The 24,730-nt window shown below is 37.8% G+C and overlaps 1 protein-coding gene across 1 annotated transcript in view; it reads left to right on the forward strand.

Annotated features, from left to right (window-relative positions):
- Positions 1-24,730, forward strand: part of SLC27A6 (solute carrier family 27 member 6) — a 68,252-nt gene that overhangs the window by 21,589 nt on the left and 21,933 nt on the right. Inside the window, exons 3-5 of the mRNA XM_021701931.1 lie at positions 4,009-4,167; positions 5,466-5,590; positions 23,713-23,907. Of these exons, the coding sequence (XP_021557606.1) occupies positions 4,009-4,167; positions 5,466-5,590; positions 23,713-23,907 (479 nt within the window). The remainder of the gene's footprint in view (positions 1-4,008; positions 4,168-5,465; positions 5,591-23,712; positions 23,908-24,730) is intronic.

Here is a 24,730-nt window from a genome sequence, read left to right on the forward strand (position 1 = left end):
TTATATATTTACGATCATTGTATTTTCTTGATGTATTGACCCCTTACCATTTTATAATGACCTTTCCCTTATTACCCATTTGGCTTAAAGTCTGTTTTGTGAAATAAATATAGCTCTGCCTGCCTTCTTTTCATTTCCATTTGCTTGGAATATCAACTTCTGTCCTTTCATTATGAACCTATGTGTGTCTTCAGAGCTGAAATGATTCTCCTGTAAGCAGCATATAGTTGGGTCTTTTTTTTTTTTTTTAAATCCATGCAGCCACTCTGTGCTTTTTGACTGGTGAGTACAAACCATTTACATTTAGGGTGATTATTGATATTCACGGATTTACTAGTGTCATTTATCTTTTGCCTTCTGGTTATTTTGTGTCTCTATTGTTTCTTTTTCCTTCCGTTTATGTTTATGTCTACCTTTGTAAGTTGGTGGTTTTCCATGCTGATTTGCTCAGTCTTGCCCTCTGTTACGTATAACGTCTCTGCTCTAGATTTTTGCTTTGTGGTTACCAAGCATTTACATAAAACATCTCATAGATAAAATAATTCTTTTTTCTGCTGAAAGCAGTTTATCTTCATTCACCTATAAAGGTTCCATCTTTTTACTCAAACTCTTATGTTTTTGATGTCATGAATTATCTCTTTATATGTTGTGATTTCATTACCAAGTTGTAGTAGATATAGTTATTTTTAATGCAATTTTCCTTTATCCTTTATGTTATAGTTAAGAGTTTATTATACTATTCTAAAAAGAGTTACAGTATTCTAATTCTGTTTATCAACTTAATCAGAATTCTGTGTACTTTTGCCTTTTTGTTTCAGCAGAGCTCTTGTCAACATTTTATGTAAGCCAGATCTCGTGATGGTGAACTCCCTCAACTTTGGTTTGCTTGGGAAAGCCTTTATTTCTGCTTCATATCTGAAGGATAACTTTGCCAGGTGGATTATTCATGGCTGGCAGTTTTTATCTTCCAATATTTTGAATATGTCATTCCATTCTCTCCTGGCCTGTAGAGTTTCTGCTAGAAATTTGCTGATAGCATAATGGGGGTACCATTGCTGGCTACTGTCTTTTTCTCCTTGGCTGACTTTAAAATTCTTTCATTATCATTGACTTTTGTCAGTTTTAATATAATGTGTCTTGGAAAAGATCTTTGTGCATTGAAATAGTAAGGTGTTCTGTTAGCTTCATGGACTTCTATACCCAGTTCCTTCCCGAGGTATGGGAAGTTCTCAGCTATTATTTCTTTAAATATTCCCTCTGCCCCCTTCTCCCTCTCATCTCCTTCTGGGCTACCCATTATTCTTGTGTTGGCTTTTCTAATGGAATCAGATGGTTCTCATAGGTTTTCTTCACTTTTTAAAAATCTTAGTTTTTTCTCCCCTTACACCTGAATCATTTCTATACTTCTATCTTCCATCATACTCATTCTCTCTTCCATATGATCCAGGTCTATTTCCACTGCATTCCTAAAGCATTTTTCATCTCATTTCTTGAGTTCTTCAGTTCCAGAATTTGCTTGGTTCTTTTTCACAATTTCAGTCTCTTTGGTTAAAGTACTCCTGTTCATGAATAGTATCTCTGAGATCATCATATTGTCTTGCTGAGTTTTCTTGTAGCTCATTGAATATCTTCATAATAACTATTTTAAATTCTGTATCAGTTAGATTGCAGTATCCATACCTTTGGGTTTGGTTCATGGAAAATTGTCGTTTTCTGTTATACTCTATTACCATGATTTTTCGTGATGTTTGATGAAAAGTGCCTCTGCCACCATATTTGAGGCAGCAAATACCTTTCTTATTTAGGCAATGTTTTTTGTTTTTGTTTTTAAGATTTTATTTATTTATTTGTCAGAGAGAGAGAGAGAGCACAAGCAGGGGGAACAGCAGGCAGAGGGAGAAGCAGGCTTCCCACCAAGGAAGGAGCCCGATGCGGGACTAGATCTCAGACCCTGGGATCATGACTAGAGCCCCAGGCAGATGCTTAACCAACTGAACCAACCAGACATCATGGGGTTTTTTTGTTTGTTTTTTAAGATTTTTTTTTAAGTAATCTCTACACCCAACCTGGGGCTCTCGGTCACAACCTGTAGACTGAGTCACATGCCCCACCAACTAAGCCAGCCAGGTGCCCCTAGGCAAGGTTTTGTTTACTTTGGTACTAACAGTTGAACACATTGGTAGTTAGGAGCCTTCCTTCTGTTTTCCAGAAGGTGGCGCTATAGCACCAATTCTTGGTTTCTCTACTGAAGCTGGGAACACAAAAAAAGGCAGAGTGGTGGTTGAGGTGGGAGGGGGTAGGTGTGTACTTAGCCCCCGGGGCTTTGGGCGTGCCTCTGCCCTGGTAGGGGAATCATCAAGTGCAAGGGGAGAAGGGGGGTCCTAGAGGTCTATGGGTGGTCCTCTTGAGTCCTGGGGTAGATAGTAGGAGTCACTTTCCCTCACCTCTCTTTGTCTGCCTATTTCACTTCCCTTTCCCTCCCCTCTGTCACTGTGGGCTCTCAGAGAGAACAACTTGGTCCTTCCAGCTGCAGCCTATGGGGCCAGGCAGATTCACCACTCACTGCCGTCACCCTTGACCTCTTCTGCCGGAAAGGTCATGCCTCCAGCACCACGTCCCTCACTCTGCCACCTCCTCTGGGCTCCAGTTCGCTCACATTCACGTCCGCAGATGGGTGGATCTTTGGGATGTGCTTGCATGTTGTGCAGAGGCACTTCTGGAGGGGAGGTAGTTTACCTGTCCCATTAGTTGTGTATCAGAGGGGAGAGAAAAGAAGAAATGACGCACACAGCCTTGCAGCCGACATCACTGTGGGAGTATATTTTGCTGTAGGACTCTAAGGCAAGCTGAAAATGACAAGGAAGTACTTCAATTTGGGAAACACATTGTGAAATTTAGGTCTCGATTTCTAGAATTGAGAAATAAAGTCCAATCAGGTGCAGCAACAGGTTTGTAGAGCCACTGATGTTAGTAACCCACCCTTGGCAAATGGTAAGTGGGACCGTATCAGTATGTGGGGTAGAGAGAAAGGCCACACTTTATGGCCGCTGGTCTTTGCTTTTGATCCTGCCATATGCTTATTCCTGTGGCTTCTCTGACGTTGGTCTCTGCTTGCCTCTCTGGAACAATGGATGATACTCCTTGTCACCGTTGCGTGTTGTGAAGCAAAGTAACTTTACTGGTGAGGTAGATTTGGGATGGGGCCTTCTGCATGAGGACGTTCCAGAAATACTAGAACTCTTTGAACTGACAGAATAGGGCTAAAATACCATTTAATCTAACAAATGAATTCAAGAGAGGATACTTATCATTATGAAAACAAGTTATGTGTTGTGTGTACAAGGAGATGTATGTTGAAACACGAAATTGCTGATATTCAATCACAGATAAGGCAACTTCATAATATAGCATGTATTAACTGGATGAATTTATTATGCTGACATTATACCGCAAAAGACTATAACAACATGGAAAATTAAAAACAGTGCGCAAAATGTTTTATACATTATTTATAACTACAAATTTTTACAAGAAACCCTTGAGACACAGAAGAAGACTAGAAAGAAAAAAACAAATGATTTATGTTTGAATCATGAATGTATAGAACTATTTCAGCATCATGTAGTATGGCATCCTATTCTATAATGATCTTATACCAGGATGTAGGAAACATGACAAAATTACTGGTTCTTGAGATAGAATCTTACTTGGAATTTTTCACTAGAAAATTTCTACTTTAAGGAAAATTTAGATTAATGTTGTGATTTAACCTCATTTTGGGTGTACATTTCCAGATTTGGGGCATTTTTGTCATTCTTGTAGTAGATATGGCTCTTGGAAGCTAATGGTATCTCAAACTCTATATAATCTTAGTTTTGATCCTTTTGGGTAGATCCAAGATTCTAGAAATTAATTAGAGCAGTAGCTCACATTGGCATGGTCCCTACAAAGCACATGTAATACATAAACTTGCTTTCTATTACATATATCTCTTTTCTTTTCTTCCAGGTCTACCAAAAGCAGCTGTAATCAGTCAGCTGCAGGCTTTAAAGGGTTCTGCTGGCTTGTGGGCTTTCGGTTGTACTGCTAATGACATCATTTATATAACTCTTCCTCTGTATCATAGTTCAGGAGCTCTTCTGGGAATTGGTGGATGTATTGAGTTGGGTAAGTTTTCATTTTTTGTTTGATGAGTTTTCAGAATGCTTACTAACCATAACTTGTGTTCATTAAAGTTTGAAGCTCTATCAGTAGAATTCAGAGTGATTGTGGGCTTATTATATAATTAGAACATAATTTTTATTAAAAGGACACAATTTCGTGACATACTCAGTCTATTCCTGAAGTGAAAAGAGCAGTGCCTTGGACATTAGGTCATGTGGTTGGAGCCGGCTGTTAACTGGGCTTCCTTCTTCATGTGGTCACTCATCCTTTGATGGTCTACTCCTGCCTCCTTAAATGGTGATAGGAGCCTTCCAAGAGTGTGAATGTAGAAACTGCGTAGCTCTTAAGGCTTGACCTCAGAAATCGCATTGATCACCTGCATTTTGTTGATCAAAGCAAGTCACAAATCAGTATAGATTCAAGATTTGAGGGGTGAGGAAACAGACCCTACCCCTTGAAAGGGAGAGGTGGCAAATTCACATTGTAAAGGTAAGTGCATAGAAGGAGTTGTTGAGGTTATCTTTGCAAACAAGGTACCCCAGGCACCCAGTTAAGTTTGTTGGTAGCTTGTGACTGAGTGGATTCCATTCATAAACATGCTGAGATTATTTATCTGGCCCCTAAATAATATATAACAGAGACCATTCACTACTATCTGTATCTGTCTGAAAAATAAAAAAGTGATTTTATGGAATAGCATATTTAGAATATGATCAGTGTCCAAAATAAACAAAGGCAAGGGTCAAGACATTAGCATTTTCCTTGGAACATATTCATATGACTTACATTGTTGTGAAAATTAGGTTGTTACATTTGGGGTCTGTAGTCATCAATGAACTTGGCTGGTGCTATCTTACCAATTCTGCCTTACCAACTCTCAGCATCAAGAAATATTGAGGCAGCTTTAAGGTTTTGAAAATAAATAAAATGTACATATTCAAGAACAAAAGTAAGTGAATATTCTTGGTCTCTGTGAAAAGGCTGACCCTTATCTATAGTCATGCTCTAATACTTGCAACTCCCCTACTTATTTTGACCTCTTCTTTCATCCCCTGTATTTCAAAAAGAAAAGAAATATATTTGCAGTCAAAATATAGAATTACAACATAAATTTTTTTTAAACTTTATTGAATTGTAAGATAATGGTTTCAAATGAGCTTGAAATAAATGTCCACTGATGGATTAGAAAAGCCTTGAAATGGAGTGAAAGTGTTCTAGACAGGGCAACATCATTTGTGTTTTATGTCATTTCTGCCCTTGAATATTTTTCCCCAGTGCCTGTTCTTTGCCTTTTCTCATAGGAGCTACTTGTGTGTTAAAGAAGAAATTCTCAGCAAGTCAATTTTGGAATGACTGCAGGAAGTATAATGTGACTGTGTTTCAGTATATTGGAGAACTTTGTCGCTATCTTTGCAAACAACCGAAGGTAAGAGGAATCATTTTCAGAAAGGAAAAGTAATTTCAGAAAGAAAAAAGTATGGAGAGAAAAATAATTTTTGTCTGTGTGTCCTCTACCTTCTTTCAGAACATAGTTTGACTGATATACGGAGATGTAGGCAGTACCCCTAGAAAAAAATGAGTATAAAACAAGTCAGAGGAAATAAAAGGAGAGCTATGCAGGATTGTACTAAAGTGCTTTACATTGTGGCAGGATAGAAGAGACTTGCGATCCCGTCCACCTTATGTTTAGACTGATTAAAATTTCACAAATGTAGCACACATCCAATTATGAAATTAGACGCGTGCTCTGTACACAGAAAGTGGTTACTGCAAGGTTGAATTAGATAGTCTTTCAAAATGCTGTTCTTTAAAAAACAAAACAAAACTAATGATGTTGATTATACTTCTTTGTTATTTCTTTCCTTTTGATTAAGTGATTACATTAGTCTGTCTGTTTGGTTTTGACTTAAAGTTAAAAAGAAATTTTGCTTTCATGTGTTCCTGTCTCCCCACCTAAAACCATCATTCCCACAAACAACTGACAAATTGTCCCTTTCTGAAAATAGACAAGCAGAGAGAATTGCAAGAGCCTGAAGTCTGTCTTTATTCATTTGTTTGCGTTTTTGCTGTCAGACATTCTTTTCCTGGTCTCATTTGTATTTTGAGATGCTTATTTTTTAACTGATTTTTTTAAACATTCTTGAGGCTATGAAGAAGTGACCTTCTGTCATCAAATCCACACCACCCCATGAATAATGGTGATTGGGAATGCCTCCCTGTGCGGGGCAGGCAGCAGAAGCTGATGGCCTGCCCTTGGACTTCGATAAACCCCTTTCCTCATTCCTCGCTCATCACCTTTGCCATCATCATGCCAGCTTGAGGCATGGGTGGTGGGCTGGGATATCTTCTCTGGCTGGCTAAAATATGGACACGATATCCTTCCTTTGCCCACAGCACAGCTGAGACTAGGCTGGAAGCATTTAAATTAGACTTTGTTGAAGATAATGGGATTACACAGGGAAGAAAAACACAAGAACAGTGTGAAACTGGATGATCTTATTTACAGAATGCTTTTATTCACTTTAAGCTTGACGTTTACCCTGTAGAGACCTCCTGCCTAGCTCCTGACCCACCCCTTTTGTGGCCAGAAGCCATCCTTGTTCTTTTCTTGGTCAGGGTTGATATAGATCTAGCTATAGATTCCCTAGATCCATCGCTAAGACAGGGAGTCCCAGAGTAATGTTTTAGACTTTTTACCTTTATTTTCTTCAGGGAGACTTTGTCAATGTTAAAGTTGTGACTCTTCTTGTCTGAAGAGTCCTAGTAGAACGATTAATGATAATGCCACAACTTGCCATATTTTCTAGTTTTCATTGTGTTCTTTGGTAATGTGATATCTGGACGAGGATAATTTGGGGAATTAATGTCCTCCAGGAAGATAGAAACCTCCTTCAGTAAAGGACAGATTACGCACTACATAATGAACCTCTTCACAGACTTTCTAAACTGCACCTCTAGCCATTCCTTCTTCTCCTCGTCCTTCAGTAGCAACATTAGCTTTTGCGAGGCCATTTGCTCAGTCAGTATGTACTGAACAGCTGAACACATGCATTTTTTTCCCTAATGTTTTACTATGTTAAATGATGCGGCAATTAATATCTTTATGCAATGTAGCCAGTAGGGGGGCTCAGAAGTGAAGGCAGTCAAAGGACGTGAATATCTTGGTGATTTTTATGGCATATTTCCAAATTGCTGTTAAAAATGGTTGATGTGATTTAGAATCTCATTGATGTTGTGAGAGTATACCTATTGTGTGTATGGTCTCTTATCAGACTGCATTATATTAAAAAGAGTGGTTTTCTAGTTATGCTTCATGAAGAAGTAGAACCTCCTTCAAAGTTCCTCGAAAGTCCCTGAAGCGTAGTGAACAGGGAAAATAGGACAGTCTTCATGGTCCACCCTTTCAAATATGATGGATGAAACCCAATTTGCTAGGGCTTTTTAATAATATTTTGTTCGAACAGGGATGTCTTGGGGGTTTTTTTCTTTTTTTTTTTAATGGGGAAACATTTAATTTTATTTATAATTTTATAGACTAGAAACAAACATATTTTTAAATTATTTGTTCAGATTATTAGCAAGGTCGGATAATTAGAAAATTATCTATATTTCTCTTTAAAATGTCTTTTCTGAGTCTTTTACTCATTTATGTCGTTAGCACATAATGTTTTATCTGTTTGAGCGACCATTTCCTCTAATAAAGGTATTTATTAAGAGTTTATGATGTTCACTACAAATCTTTTTTCAGTGTTTTCGTCTGAATTTTTTTATAAAAAGAAATATCCTTTTCACCTCTCTGAATTTGGAATGCACTAATTTGGGAAAAATGCTATAGCCACAGAGAATTTGAGAGAACTGAGAATTGAAAGTAGAATACCTGATTTTTCTTTTAGTTAATTAAATATTTTAATTCTTAACTAAAGTTGTTTGAAGAAAAGATAGTGTTTGTGAAATAATCTCTAGGCATTTACCTGAAGGCAAGTGGAGGAGGAGAGAGGGGAAATAGCTCTGCTCAAAGGAAAAAGTGGTCTTTTTTTTTTTTTTTTTTTGCAGAGATGCATTGTATTACTTAATCCCTTTTGTTGATTTCACACAGAACAAGAACAAGCAGTTCTTGGCATTAAAGATTACGGAAAGAAGAAAGTCATTCTGTTAAGACATCTGACCCCTTCAAGGAGGTCTTGCTTTTTTTTCGGTCCAATATTTATTGCTTTTAGTGAACTGCTCCTGCAGGCAGGGGGCTACCTCTGTTCTGTGGCACGTCAGTGGCTTCAGGCTCAGCCGAGAGTGAACAGGTAACCGGGTCCACGCCCTCAGAGTTAAAAGTGGATGTGTCCCACACCGTGGTTTGAAGCCCCATAGACATTTGTTTAATATAAACCCTTAACTAAAAAAAAAAAAAGAGCAAAACCACTTATTCTCTAAATACATCCAGATTTGTTCTGCATCCAAGGGTAAGTAATATATTCCAAAGGAGATTTACCTGCTGGCAGAATTCAAAGTCTGCGTTGAGTGCTTAAAAACAGAATTCCTGTTTGCTTTTAGTTAGTGACATCATATTTTAATTCTTAACTGAAGTTCTTGGAAGAAGAGATAATGTTTGTGAAATAATCTTTAAGCAATGACCTGAAGGCAAATTGAGGAGGAGAAGAGAGGGAAATAAATAGAGCTTTGCCCCCAAGCTGTATGTGGTTGTTCGTAGTTGCATAAAAACACCCTAGGGTTGGCCTTCCCTGGCTGCAAGCATTTATCCATCCCCCGCCCAACCCTGTCTTGTTTCTCTTTTTCAAAAGTCCAGTTACCAAAGTTCCTTTGGCATAAACATCGGATGTGCCTCAAACTTCTGGCAGTAGCATTACCCTTTAAAAATAAGCCAGGGTCCTGGCTCTTCTTCGTCACGGAGCGATGGAGTAATGATTCTCTTCCCTGGAGATTAGGAAAGCAGCTCTGCCCACGTTCCAATCATCCACGTTTTCTGCATTATTGAAGCATCAGCATCATACACTCTCTGATTGGATCGAGTTCTTTGTTTTCTTAGCATTAGTGCTGCATTTCCTATCGGTTGGTGAGGAATATGTTGGCGTGCTATACATCAGTGATCCTCTGGGGGATTCCTGCACAGTTCATCGTACTTAAATAAACTCTGCCCAAAATTGCCAACAGCAATATTTAGGGATAGGATCTTATCTGTCACTCATTCAAATAGTTTCGCAGGATTTGGTATATGGGGGCACATAAGACAAACAAGCCCCCTTTTCTCATGGAACTCACCCTCGAGTTTGGGGAGGGAGAACATAACACCAGCCAACAAATGCAGGAAAGTGGTTATGAAGAAACAAAGAGAGTGAGGAAGAGGAAGAGGAGGGTGGTGGGTGGTGAGGGTGGGGCATTGCTAATTAGGTTGAGGGGTCAGGGAAGGCTTCTCTGAAATGGTGACCTATGAGCTGAGGAATTGGTATGGCAAGTGGGATCCAGCCATGCGGGGGGGGCTTTGCACCGATGGGGGATTGCAGTCACAACAGAACAAAGTGACAAATGAAGAAGCCCACCGGGGACACGCATGAATATTTAGAGAAGGAAAGGGTGGATGGGCCTCTCGCGGACCAGATCTTGTGGGGCTCAATATACCATGGCGGAGAAATTTGGATTTCATTCCCATCAGAGCATTTGGGAAAAGATGAAGGCAAACTGAAAAAAAAAAAAAACTATACTGATGTGGAATCTATTTGAAGGAAAGATAACAAGACTTGTTAATTCAGGGTTAGGCAGTGAAGTAATAGAATCAATGATGAGTCTCAGGCTTTTGGTTGAAACAGGTAAACTGTGAGCCATTGGCAGAGGTGAAGAAAACTGAGATTTAAAGAATGAAAATTAAATTTCTTTTGGACCTGTTAATTTTGGTGTGTTCATTAGGCATCCAGGTAAAGAAGTGGAATTGGTAGTTGGATATAGGAATATGGAGCCCAAAGCCTACAGAGGGCAGGATATAATTAACCAAGCAAAGATCTATGTGTGTAATGCTTGTTTTTCAAGTTAATATTATAGTTTATCATTTAGGCAGTATAGTTTGTCTCAATGTAAAAACACCCATGTTTTGACATTCTGAAGGCATAGCCTATATTTTCTAGTATATGTATTTTGGTATGTGTATTTTGGTGACTATATCTTCTGTAAGTTACATCCCTTTTCTCTCTTCTGTTTTCTTAAAAGCCAGGACATTCACTGGCAGCTAGAAAGTATCCTTAGGATTCTGGATACTTTCATTAAAGTGTATTAAAACTTGGACAAAATGGATTACACTCAATTCCCATTATGAAAAGAGAGACATTTTGCAGGACCCGGATAGCTGATAAATATTTATTAAATATTGTTCATTAAAAGCCATACTAATTTTTTCACCAGCAATGTTTAGGCAGTTGTGCAGGGCACCCTTAAGTGTTTGCTGGGCTTTCTTTAGGGTAGCAAGATGAAGTTGTTAAATGACAAGAATCAAGTATCAGCACTGCAAGATTTTTAAGACTTCAATTTGAAAAGACCACCTACTCTATTTTCTCCAAAGAAAGCCCATCATTTCTTCCAAACTTTAAGAGTTTTCCTTGTCATAATTAGGGAGGTGGGGATGAGGAAGATGGAGATGTGGCAAAGAATAAAATTCCAATAGAAGGGACTAAATTATACTGAGTTGACGTAGATGAATACATGCACCTTAATGGATATATTAAAAACATTCATTCTTTTATAGTGTTTTCATTTTCTTAGTTTCTACCTAACTTCAAATGTTTTATCATCACATTTTCCTCATTCCACATCTTGTAAAAGATGTAGTTTATCAAAGCATTGAGTTCTGGAAACTTTTCTCATCACACTTAATAACCTCTAAAGAATGACATTTTTAAATTAATATGAGCATTAGCTCTTATTAAGATGTTCTGCGTTAGTTTCATTATCATTTTCTACTCTGGAACACTCAAAACAATTGATTTTACCTCCAAGACCTAGTTGTTTTAAGATACTTATACGTTTTTTGTTATTTCTTTCCCCCAAATATTTGAAGCATTTTGTTATATGGTTGAGTAAATCATCTCTCTTTTAAAACTCAGTTTTCCTTAAGTAAATCAAAGATGTATTTAATATTCTCATACTAGATATGAAAGCATTTAGAAAAGTTGGCAAGTTTCCAGAACCTTCTTTTCTGCTTAGGAACTACAAATATAGAAATATAGTCCTTAGAAGGACTCAGATAAGAAATAACTATGAGCAACCTGAATGCTAGTAGAATTAGCAGGGAATTAATGAATATTCTGAGATGTTTTAGACTGTGTATATTATTAAACAGTTTTAATAAGTGCTGATTTTAATATTTAATGATTCATATTTCATGGGTAGTGATGCATATAAAATATACATATCTTTTTCTATCTGCTTGTACCATTCATGCTATGGTTTCCATTAAGAATACACATATCTCTTATTTATTAAATTTCCCAACAAATAGGGGCCCTTGGGTGACTCAGTTAAGCACTGGACTCTTGATTTTGGCTCAGGTCATGATTTCAGGGTCCTGGGATCAAGCCCTACGTTTGGCTCCAGTATCAGCGGGGAGTCTGCTTGAGGCTTCTCTCCCTCTCCTCCTCTCTGTCCCCTCGTGCATGTATGTGCACATTCTCTCTCTCTCTCTCTCAAATAAATAAATGAATCTTCAAAAAAAATTTCCCAACAAATTTACTTTATGCAGAAAGTCATCAGGTAGTGCATTGACTATGAATCAAAAGACCCAGGTTCAATTTCAGACTCTTGTTGTATGACTTCCTGCTGCTCACTTCTCTTTGAGCCATGGTTCCCATCGTTACATAAAACAGGTGACAACACCCACTTGTCCTCATTTGCCCCTTGCTTCTCATAATCTGGCTATGAGAGATACATGAAAAAATCTAAACTGGGAAGCCCAATACAAATGGAAGGAATTTATTTTTAAACAGAATGTGGTATTGTTTTCTGCAAATGTTATTGTAAAATTAGAGTGATTTTTGTGTGTTGAAAATAATTGGTCTTTGACTAATAAAAATCATACTTGAGTTATAATAGCCAGTTTAGGGGCACCTGGGTGGCTCAGTTGGGTAAAGCGTCTGACTCTTGATTTGGGCTCAGGTCATGATCTCAGGGTCGTGAGATGGAGCCCCGCCACCAGCTCCGCACTGAGCTTGGAGCCTGCTTAGGATTCTCTCTCTCCCTCCCCCTCTGCCCCACCTCACCACCCCCACCCCCACCTCCTGCGCAGGTACTTTCTCTCTCTCAAATAAACAAATAAATAAATAAAATAATTATAAAAGCCAGTTTAAATACGGCATGATAATTTCAAAGTAAAACTTTAAAATATTAAAATAGTAATAATTTTATAACATGAAACTTTTCACAAATAAAAATACCAAAAACAAAATGTAAGATTAAAAATCCTGAAGATATGGTGCCTGTTTCCTCTTGGCTTATATACTACTCTTACTGTAAATGTGGCATGTGGGTGAGGTTTTCCTACAGTCCAAATTGATTTAACATTTTAAAGTTTACCTCCAAGATTGTTTGTTTTATTATTTATTTGCAAATTTTCACATTGCCTATTCCTTTAATAGTGTTCTTGACGTCCTTGCTATGGACATATAAAATAAGGTAAGAAGTGGCCAATCTTTGCCCTTGGTGTGCAAGCACAAGAATCTTCAGCCAATGATAAATGGCCAGAATTTTCCAAGTGATCATGTTATTCCAAGTGGAGAAAAATAAGAATATATTAAACATATCAGGGATCTATTTCCAGCCTTACCATTAATTCTCTGTGTCACATCAGGCAAGTCATTTCATTTCTTTGCCCCTTGGAGTTAGGGAGCTTGAAATTCAAGCCTAACTTCCCTGTCTCAAAAGCTCTGTCATCTTGAGCAAATTATCTTGCTTTTCTGAGCAGCCCACACCTCAGTTTTGTCATTAATAAAATGAGTGTAGTGATAGTTATGTCCAGGGTTGATGGAAGGGTTAAGTTGTTAAGCACCGAAATTCACATGGAAAGAGATTGACATGATGGCGAGAGGCTAGAAGAGACCTCACAAGATGGTTTTTGTTATCACAGCAAATAATGCCAAAGTTGAAGATCTAGTCACCAGCCTGACAGGTTCAGATTTCCCTTTATCAGTATAGGTCTTTAGATTAGACTCCTAGAGACCAAGCCCAAGAGTGCCAGTTGATAGCTTTAAATCATCTCCATTGCTGGGTCTTCCTTAATCTTCCTGACCTGTAAATGTTATAGTGCCCACCACTCACAATCAAACCTTTATCCTCTCTACTCTCACTCCCGGGATATGTTTCTGGCTACAAATACCATCCACAGCTTAACTCGTAAGTGTGTTATCTCCCGCTGTGTCTTCTCCCTTGATTTCAGGTTTTACCTATCTACATTCCTACTGGACATCTCCACTTAGAAATCTAACTGGCATCTGATCTCAAAAATGGCCAAAGCTCAACTTTTTCATCACCTCTTCCATCAACATGCCCTTCTTGCCCGTCCAGGTGCTCAGCCACAAAGATCCTGGGATCTCCCTTGGAGCTTCTCTTCCCCTACCGCCCCCTCCCCCCCGCATCTAATCCATGAGCAACCCCTGCAGATTCGACCTTCAGATGCATCCCGAACCATAACCTCAGCTTACCGCATCCCTACTGCTCTCATCTCAGCCAGCTCTTGATCCCCCTGATAGTTTAGCTCTGGCTTCTTCTTCACCCCACTTTTGTCTCCTTCTATTCTATTCTTTCATAGCAGTTGGAACAATTCCGTTAAAATGGAATTCAAGTTGTGTTACTTTGCTATTAAAATCCCTCTGATGGTTCACTTGGAAGAAAATCCAAATTCCCTTAGGATGGACCACACAGCTCTGTGTGGTCTGCTTCCCCTGCTAGCATCTCCCCTCATCCCCCACCTCCATGCCACACCTGCTTGCCCTCCTTGTTTATTCCACCACAGCTGTGCTGGCCTCTTTGCTTTTCCTTCCTTATACCAGGGCTCTCCGTTCTCTCCCCTTGAATGTTCCCTTGGATATTTGCATGGCTCAGTCCCCAGTCCATCCACATCCCACCTCCCCAGAGAGGTTTTCTCCGACCACAGGTCCTACTGATGTGTGGTGCGGTCACCTTAGCACCTCAGATGGTCCCATACCCAAATTTGGTACAGATGTTGAGACTTATAATACCATACCTGCACCAACAGAATGTGAACAAGTTTATTACTCACATAATGGGGCTTTCTGGGAAGAGCAGGGTAGGGTCCCAAGCATATCCAAAAATGACTTCAAAAAGCCAGGGAAAGAGATGGGTTCGGCTGTTACTGTGACAAGAAAGAGGCACCGGGACAAGAGGTCTTGTGCACGTGGGGCTGCTTGTGGACTTTGAACTTCCTGTTGCTGCCGAAGGAAGGAGCACTGGATGTTCTCATCAGCTTGCCCAGATGTGAGTCAGGGAAAGAAAGGGGAGTGCTAGAGCTGAAAGCTATCAGCAATCAGACATCAAGAATGAAGTCAGATTCTATTACAATGCTTATCTCATAGTCTTCTTTCACTGCTTTATTTTTCTTCACAGAACTTATTACCCTATTACAGATTTTATATATAATTGTTCCTTATTGTCTGTTAATCTCCCCCTTCCACTATTATTTCCTGCTTCCAGGAAAGTAGGGGGTTTATCTTCCTCATCTATAGTTATACCCTCAGTACTCACTATGGTACCTGACACATAACAGGTGCTTGATAAAAATTTGTTATTTTTTAAAAATAAAGTAACAAATATAATGAGCCTCATTGCTGGGATACCTGTGTGCTCTGAATCAGCACAATTTTCACTGGTCCCAGACCTGCATGGTAAGCTCAGTTATAATCAGCAAGTCATGTTCCTGGGGAGGACAGAGCTCACTGAAGGAGTTTGGATAAATCAAAAGTTTGCATCCTTGCATGGAGGGAGTCAGACCATTGCTGCATCCAGCTCACAGCAGAAATTATCTTGGTCATGGGCCCCTACACTTTTCAGAACATTTCATTAATAAGTCATGTTAGTTGTGGCTCAGGTGACCCTTTCTTTGGGTTTCCAGATCAACCTCCCTTTATGTCCATACAGCCCCCCCTCCTTTATTTTAGCTGAATTAGCACTTTCATTCAGGTTTAAGGCAAGTCTTGCATAGACTCTTGGAGCCAGTCTTTCTCAAACAAGGCAATTTGGAAATGTCTCTGGTCTGCAACATGGCTTTCCCTGCACTCTGAGTTCCCCGGAGTGCTGCCAGGATAGAAAACACCTGTTCAGAAGAAGTGGTCTGTAAATGGCAGTCCCTCTTACTCTTATATCTAGAAGATGAGTTTGAAATAAGCCCACAGTGTGGTTGCTTTCTGCTGTAATACTTGAGATCACAGAGCTCTTTTCAAGCTATTATTTATGCCTTAAAATGGTTTGTTGAACTGAGGGCTGGCATCTCTGAAACCATGGCCTGCCCAAACTTGGGCTGGAGAGGCAACGCGGCAAAGACTTTTAGGGTCAGCTGGAGACCGTGCCAAGTTAACAGGGCAGGTCTCTCCTTCCAAATACTCTCCAGTCCTTTCTCAAAAGAGGCCTCCACCCTGTCTCCCCACCATGCCTTTCCTGCTTCAGTAGAAGAAAGTCTGCTATTTTATGCCAGTTTTTGTTTTTGTTGTTGTTGCTGTTGTTTTGGGGTTTTTTGTTTTTGCCCCGGGATTCTCTGACAGTCTGTTTGCACTCAGTGCCACTTTGTACCCATCTGTAATACCCATTTGGCTTGCTGCCTTTATTTTTTCAATGTATAATACTGGAGTGTCTGTGAAGGCAGCAAACTGTTGGAATATAGTTATTCTTATTCCATGGAGTGTGTTGGTCTGACACATGAGCATGTGCAATTACAGTGGGTTTTAGAAAAAAGTGGTCTTAGGTTAAATGGAATCAAGATGGAAGAATCATAAGCCCAAACATGTGTTGTCATAAATATCAGATGATCCTTTAGGAATTAGACCATACTTTTGTTTTGCACATTAAGCAGCTAGTTACCCGAGGCTGAAGGCAGAAATGATTTGCCCCTTTGTTTTCACTGTTAATTTGTATTTCTTTTCTGTGTCTCCATCTATCAACAAACAGGCTTTGTTTCTGAGAAAGCAAGGTCGATATAAAATTACCTGTATTTAAGCAGAACCTTCAGACTTTCACTTTTCATAGACTTACAAAGAGGCATTTAGCTTGGTGTTTTAGATTTTCTGGGTAGGATTAAGCCCATGTTCTGGAAGAAAAAGACTTTGTTGTTAGAGGCCTGTCCATTTCAGCAAATGAATAAGTGAACATACGGCTGGGTAGGAGGTAGTTATAGTTTATGCACTGCCCGGCATCTAGTAAGCTCAACAGACAGTGCCAGAAACCAGCGGGGTGTGACTCCTGTCCTGCTATGGACATGGTCTGTCCACGTTGGTATGGGTGCATGGTACTGAAAGGCAGAGGGAAACTGCTCTACTGAAACCCAAGACCGTGGGATCTCTGTATTAAGAGGTCTGACTCATCCAGCAGATTCTCTTTTAAATTTCAAATGGGATTTTAAATGGCTGGAGATAAAAATGAGTACTTTCTGTATATTGTAAAATGGCTTACCCTGTGTGTGTGTATGTGCAAGTCCATAAATATTTAAGCACTAACTATTGAATTAGAAACTCATGTTTTGATTGCTTCCTATTCCTGAAATCATGGGGAAATACTTGGAAAATAGAACATGGGCTTTGCAGGGTTTTGAGCTGGTTTTTTTCTGTCTTCCCTTTCTTTCCTTCCTTCCCTTTCTCCCTCTCTGTCTCCCTTTCTTTCCTTGATTTGCCTTCCCTCTGTTTCTTTCTTCCTTCCACAAATATGTTGTGAACATCTCTTATGCACCAGGCACTGTACTAGGCAATGGGGTACAGCAGAGGAGAGAACAGGCAACAGACCCTGCCCACATAGCACCTTCATTTTAATGAGTTCAAATTCTGTCTCTTGTTTATTTCGTGTCTGTGACCTTGGACCTGAACTTCATTATCCCAATGTGCAAAATGGGGAAAATGCGTCTTATTTTGTAGGGTTGTCATGGTGGTTAAAATGAGAAAGTACAGTAACCTGAACATGGGGGCTCAAACATACCCACTCCTTTTGCTCCTGCTGATTGGGCTGCAAACATGTCTTTTGTTCCTGTCCCGAACCCTGTGGATTTCTGTGTTTGCTCCCTTTGTCTGTTTCTACCTCACTTGTTTTTGCTTGTTTGCTTCTCTGTTTGCTTGTATCTCTGTCTGGGTCTCAATACCTGTGTCTCTGTGTACAACTGTGTGTCTCTGTGTGTGTGCCTTTCTTTCCTCAAGTATGTCTCTCTGTGTCTAGTTTATCTTTTTTTTTTTTACTTTCTCTCTGTCTGTGTTGGGGGGGAGAGTGAGAGAGAGGAAGAGACTGAGAGCTATCGAGAGCAAGCGTCCCTCCTTGTGCATGTGCCTTTGTCTCTTTATCTCACTCAGTGTGTGGGTTTCTCTGTGTCTCTGAATGTCTCTCGCGTTGCATCCCTTTATAAGTGGGTGTGAGCGTCTCCCTGCATCACTTGGAGTTTCTCAGTACTTCCCTCACAATGTGGGTCTCTCTCCGCCTCTGAATATGTCAGTCTCTGTCTTTGTTATTATGGATCTCTATTTCACTCTTTGTCCCTTTCTCTGTTTTGTTTAGACTCCCCCCGCCCTTGCTCTGTGGGTCTCTCTCACTTTCTTCACTTTCACTGTTTTTCCTGCTTTCCGTGTGTCTCTGCGGGTCTCTCATGTATTCTCTCTCTCCTCATCTCTCTTTATCTCTCTCTTCTCTTGTTCTTTGCCGGTCTCTGTCTTCTTTCTCTTCTGCATTTATTTATGTAGGTGTTATGTATTCATCTAATTGTACCTATGTATTTATGCATGTTCTCCTCATTCCATTCCCAATACAGCTTAGATATCTAGTGATATTTAGGCAGTATGTTCATGCCTCAGGGAGAATTAGAAGCAATAGGAATTTGTTCTAAGAAGGTTTGGAGGAATTTTTGGACAGCTAAGGGTATTTTTCTTTTCTTTTGTCTTTCTTTCTTTCTTTTTTTTTTTTTCTTAAGTAGGCTTCACACCCAGCATGGTGCCCAACCAGGGGCTTGAACTCACGACCATGAGATCAAGACCTGAGCCAAGATCAAGAGTCAGATGCTCAGGTGGAACCTCAGGACCCTGAGGGGGATTTTTTTTTTAATTGTAGGTGGGAGTTATGAAAATTTGGTTGTATTTTAGATGATGTACCGCTAGTTTCTGAACAATTTCAAAATGGACACATATCAAGCCAAATATAATTAGCAACCCTCAGACCCACCTCCCAATTTCCATATATTCCAGGGTCACTTTTTGAAGCTCCCTTTGCCAATCCTGATTATGTTTTCTTTTTTAAATTTGCCATTCTGCTGACCTTCCTTTTCTACTTCCTTTCCTCTGCCAACCCCCCCAGTGCATCATGTCAGTTAGTACCAGGTTAATGTAGTTATTATATCAGGCTCTGCTTGATGCCGTCCTCTGGCTTTGAGTCATCTCCCTCAACTTCACAACATCACTAGCTGGGTAGTCTTTAAAAAGATTCATCTGACCAATATTTTGCCCATCAACCAATATGCTCAATGTGCATGAGATGCTACTCACCCACTTTACAAATAAAACCAGTTCCCAGTTATTTCCGGTAAGATAAAGCCCATCTTAAGAAAGAAACATAAAAAGGGTGCCTGGGTGGCTCAGTTGGTTAAGCGACTGCCTTCGGCTCAGGTCATGATCCTGGAGTCCTGGGATCGAGTCCCGCATCGGGCTCCCTGCTCGGCAGGGAGTCTGCTTCTCCCTCTGACCCTCCTCCCTCTCATGCTCTCTGTCTCTCATTCTCTCTCTCAAATAAATAAATAAAATCTTAAAAAAAAAAAAAAGAAACATAAAAAGAAAAGAAAAGAAATGAGAAGGGAAGAAAAAAGAAAAGAAAAGAAAGAAACATAAAATGAGCGTACGTGGGAATCTGGACGAAGAATTTTAATGAACCAATATATGTAACACCAGTGTATCATCCACTTAACCAGATGGTGTTTGACTTGTCTTCATATAAGAAGTTGTTGCTTTTTTAATTTTCTTTACAATTTAGGACAAAGGTCAGCAAAAAAAAAGCACCAATTAGTAAATTATTTTAGACTTTGTGGATCATACTTTCTCTGTCACAGGTATTTAATTCTGCCTCTATATTACAAAAAACAGCAATAGACAGTCCATATAAATAGGCGCGATGGTGTTCTAATAAAACTTTATTCACAAAAACAGGAGGTAGGTTGAATTTGGCCCCTATAGGCTGTAGTTTGCTGATAACCCTTGATTTAGACCTTATGATAACATCTTATTGTAACGTTTTAGGTAAAATTTCCATTCCTGTGCAAACTATTTTTTTTAAACTTTTGTTTATTTCTCTCTCTCTCGCTCTTTCCCTCTTTTCATATATGTATATACATATAAGTGTGTGTATGCCAAAAATAACTATCTTTTGGACTTGCTGCAGGTTTTATATAATTTTTACATTATAATTATAAACAAAGGAATCATATTATCTTCATTTATACATACTTCCTGGCTCATAATTTGAATCAAGGGAACAAAAATCTAAATGATGCTATTGACAACTTTGGATAATTATTTCAGTAAACTGTAAAACAATTATAATTTACATCACTTACATCAGTTATGTCATTTATATTTCATTCTTTCAGAAGTGCTTAGGTTTTGATTCTCAGTTATGTTTTAAAGGAAGATTTTAGAGAATGGTTTAAAAGTATTTTGTGTGCATGTACTTACTGAATCAGTTTAAAGATGTTTGTAAAATTTTAGACTTTTATTGAGAAGCTTCTATTTGCAAGTCTTTGGATCACTAGAGCTGAATAAATTGTAAACTAAATTTTCATGAAATCTGAATTGGCCTTAAATGAGACAAATCATTACATGAAATTTTAAAAGTTACACTTTTCTCATAAAATTAATTCTAGATGAATATAATTGTTAAATGTAAAGAAGAAGATAGTCTATTGATTTTTTTTTTTTGATGTTGGATGGGAAAGGAGATTTTTAATTACAAATTAAGTAGAAAATATTACCAAAGAAGAGAATAATATATTTAATTATAAAAATAAACACATTGAATGCAAATATTGAAAATAAAATTAAATAAAAGGAAATAAATTCCATTAACTATTAAAACAAAGTGCTAATCTTATTAATATTTTATTATGCGACAAGAATTCAGCTTGCCTAAAATCAAAGAAAATAACTTAAATCCAAAAAAAGATTATTCCACATTTTCTTATCAAATTAGTATTTTAAATTAAATGAATTCTTAGTTCTAGTACACTGAAAAGGTTTGATGTAAATAGGATGTCCTTTTTATACAACAATTTTGGTAACAAAGTCATAAAAATTGATAACTATTAGGTTCTTCAGGAATCTATCCGAATGAGCTGCAAAGATTTATAGACCGGATATTCACTCAGTTTTATTTAGATGGGTGAATATTTGAAAACAAGCTGGTTATCCAAAAATAGGTGATAGTAGATAAATTGTGATATAATGATATGATAGTCATATAAACATGAAAAATTATGTTTTTGAAGCATAAGAGCTAGTACCTTAGGATAGTGTTCAGAATATAGTATTAATAAAGTAAAATATATAGCTCTAATACAGTGTGATTGTGACTTTTCATGTATATACATGGTTATATAAAAATAATGTTGGTGTAGTAGGATTACAGATTTTTTAATTCCTTTTTAAACTTTCCTATGCTTTCCAAATTTTCTATGATGTGCATGCATTTCAAAATCAGCAGAAATACACCTTCTCTTTTTTTCCCGTAACAGTAAATAATGAATCAGTTCATCTTTTCTCATACCCCTCAAAGCATGATCTTCTGGGTTTGTTTTAAAAGGGAAGACCAGTGGTGCCTGGGTGGCTCAGTCAGTTAAGCGTCTGACTCTGGATTTAGGCTCAATTCATGATCTCAGGGTCCTGGGATGGATCCCCACAGTGGAATCCCTGCTCAGCAGGGATTCTGCTTGAGGATTCTCTCCCTCCCCACCCCTCTGTGTGCACTCCCTCTCCCTCTCTCTCTCTAAAATAAATAACTAAATTTAAAAAGTAAAATAAAAGAGAAGACCACAGAATAAAGATATCTTGAGAGTTAAATAAGTGGTTTTGATATTTTTAGACAAAAGCCTTACCCTAGTATGGATAATTTAATTTTCTCTATCAATTGAATCATTTTTGGATAATTATTTATCCTTATTTAGTAGGCTTATGTAGCTGTAGCACACACAGGTTAAAGTCTGTGGAATTTGGTTTATAAACCACCTTCTTACTGTTTTCTGGAGTGTGCAACACATTTTATAAATAATTATACTTGCTGAGACTCATCTCTGACCTGGAAAGCATCCAAGAGTTATACTATAGAAAAGATTGTTCTCTGTTCAAGCAGAATAAATCCTAAGATTTGCAGCACTACTGTTTTGTACAGAAAAATGGCAGCAGAAAATCCAAGAACGAGTTCCATGGCAGGTCGGCCATATCCAACATGGCCCTGGGAGGTAGGAACCAGACACAACTGCTCCTCTGTCTTGGAAGGAGCTGCTCTTCTCTGAGTGAGTTTTTTTCTCTGTCTGCAGAATGTTTACCTTCAACCCTATTGATGTGGGGCTAAAGAAATCAGCAAGTTGGAGTCTTATTTTCGATATATCCACACTCTTGCTTGCCTCCTATTTTATTTTTTTAATTTAATTTTTGTTTTATCAAATAAGGCCTTCTATAGTTTAAAAAAAATCAAATAGTACTCTCAAGATAAATGGTAACCCCCTGCTATCAATACCTGATCTGTAGAGGTAAACACCCTTCATTATGTTAAGGTATTTTTGATTGTTATTTCTCAATAAACTATGTATATTACTATTTCTTGATTTTTCAGTTTTAATTGTCATCTACCTGGCTTCCTACCCACATATTCATATAGATATATTTCTTCTCCCTCTTTGGCACCAATATAATTATGGTCATCTAAAAATATGTTGATACTCAGTTTTTTAGTTATTATAAAGAAATTAAAATATGTACATTTTATTCACAGTGGAGGCACATCATGTAATTAAAATATCATTACAATTTGATTTTTTCAACTTTTCATTTCTAATAATTGCCTTTTTAAAAATTTAGCTTTCTAAATACCTATTTTTTTGGGTTCCGTTTTTGCTTTTGTTTTTAGATTTCACATATAAATGAGATCACATGGTCTTTGTCTTTCCCTGTCTGACTTATTTCACTAAGCATAACGCCCTCAAGGTCCATCTATGTTGTTGCAGATGGCAATATTTCCCTTTTCTTGGCTGAATAATATCCCTGTGTGTGTGTGTGTGTGTATACTACAATTTTTTTATCCATTCATCTGTTAGTGGGCACTTAGATTGTTTCTGTGTCTTGGCTATTGTAAATCATGCTGCAGTGAACATGGGGGTGCAGATATCTTTTTCATTTATCCTTCACATAAGTGCCCAGAAGTGGAATTGCTGGATCATATGGGAGTTTTATTTTTAATTTTTGGAGGAACCTCTGTTCTGTTTTTCATAGTGGCTCCACCAATTCACATTCCCACCCACAGTGCACAAGGGTTACCTTTCCTCCACATCCTTGCCAACACTTGTTATTTCTCATTTTTTTTAAAATAGCCATTCTAACAGGTGTGAGGTTCTCATATTTGATCAGTGGATATAATTCACATTACTTAACATAGTGCCTATGGAATGTAAAGTATAGTTCTAGTTTTTCTTTCAATTCTAAAGTATGAATCAGAAGAAAAAATGTGAGAATATTGCACATTCAAAAATAATATTTACAAACAGTTGCCGTAATATTTTTAAGTCAAATATTTCAGGGATTAGATGACCTCAGTGTATTGTTTACCCTATGCTAGGCCCTGGGTTTACCTATATACTGCAGTACTTAGGTGAGAGATGTATTCTCAGTTTTACAGGTGAATAAACTGAGAATCAGAATGGTAGTCAACCTTTTGTTCAAAGTTATATAGATAATGAGTAGTAGAGCTGAGAGTACAAACTCAAGTATATTTTATAAATTTTTTAAAGTAATGCTTTTTTTCCTGAAATATGCTTTTTTCCTTACCTGATCTCTACCGAAATAAGGCTTTCGTAGTCTGGAATGTAGGAAGATCTTTTACCAGATATGGTTATAATAAAAGCTATATTACTCTAGGCCAGTGTTAGTTTCATGAGCTGTTGGACATCGTTCTGCAACAGAGTGAAATATGATTTTTTTTAACTTCCCTTCCATTATTGCATATGTGCGACTTACTTCTGAATATTTGCCATTAAAGTTACAGTAATGAAAGAAAGAATGGAGAACTGGGGAATTAATAAATTACAAGTAAAATCTTTTCTTCTAACAGAGAGAAGGAGAAAAGGATCATCAAGTGCGTTTGGCAGTTGGAAATGGTGTACGGAGTGATGTATGGAAGGAATTTTTAGACAGATTTGGAAATATTAAAATGTGTGAGCTTTATGGAGCTACTGAAGGAAACATTTGCTTCATGAATCACACTGGGAAAATAGGATCCGTTGGGAGAACAAATTTCTTTTACAAAGTAAGTACAGTATTTTCTTTACATAAGAAATATATTGAGGTCAGTTTACCTCTCTTCTAGACTTCCTGTTTGTAAATTATGGTAAATATGATCACCTTTCTTTTTTCTTTTTTTAGTTGAGAAATTATATAGTCATGGCCTCTAGGTGAACCATAGTTTATAAAAACCTTAACTATCTCCCATGTTTTCCTCTATAATGTGGGGATAATGATACCTAAGTCTTTGGTTCTGTTTTCAAATTTAATGATATAATGTATAAAAAACAAGCAAAGTTTCTGATACATGTTAATTTGACTCTTTCCATTTTTCCTGAGTCTTTTTAACTTCATTTTTATATCACTCAAAAATTATGTATAGATTTTTGATAAACCAAGATACCACTAAAATCTGCCCAAAAAATCACTTGCCTAGGAGTAAAAGACTTTCAGCTGGTTTCTCAGTAGGAACCATGGAAGCCAAAAGATTGAACAATGTCTTGAACTGCTTTGAAGAAAATAATTGTCAAAATAAAGTTTATCCTCAGCAATATTATTTAAAGAATAAAAGTGAAAGTAAAGAAAATAGTCTCTGAATTTATATAGCACAATGTATACAATCTCAAGTGGAAATAAACAACTCCAGAATCGTAGTAGGATGTTAATTATAGCTCTTTCAGTATTTGATAGAAGAAACAAAAGAAAGCCTTCAATGTTACAGAATATGCAATAAACAAATTACTTGAGCTAACGGTCAGATATAGGATACTACATCTAAAAACTGCAGACTATCCATTCTTTTCAAGCACTTATGAAACATCCACAAAGACTACTGGGCCACTTAGGGA

This window comes from Neomonachus schauinslandi, chromosome 7 (genome assembly GCF_002201575.2).
Source record: "Neomonachus schauinslandi chromosome 7, ASM220157v2, whole genome shotgun sequence".
Classification (NCBI taxonomy): domain Eukaryota; kingdom Metazoa; phylum Chordata; class Mammalia; order Carnivora; family Phocidae; genus Neomonachus; species Neomonachus schauinslandi.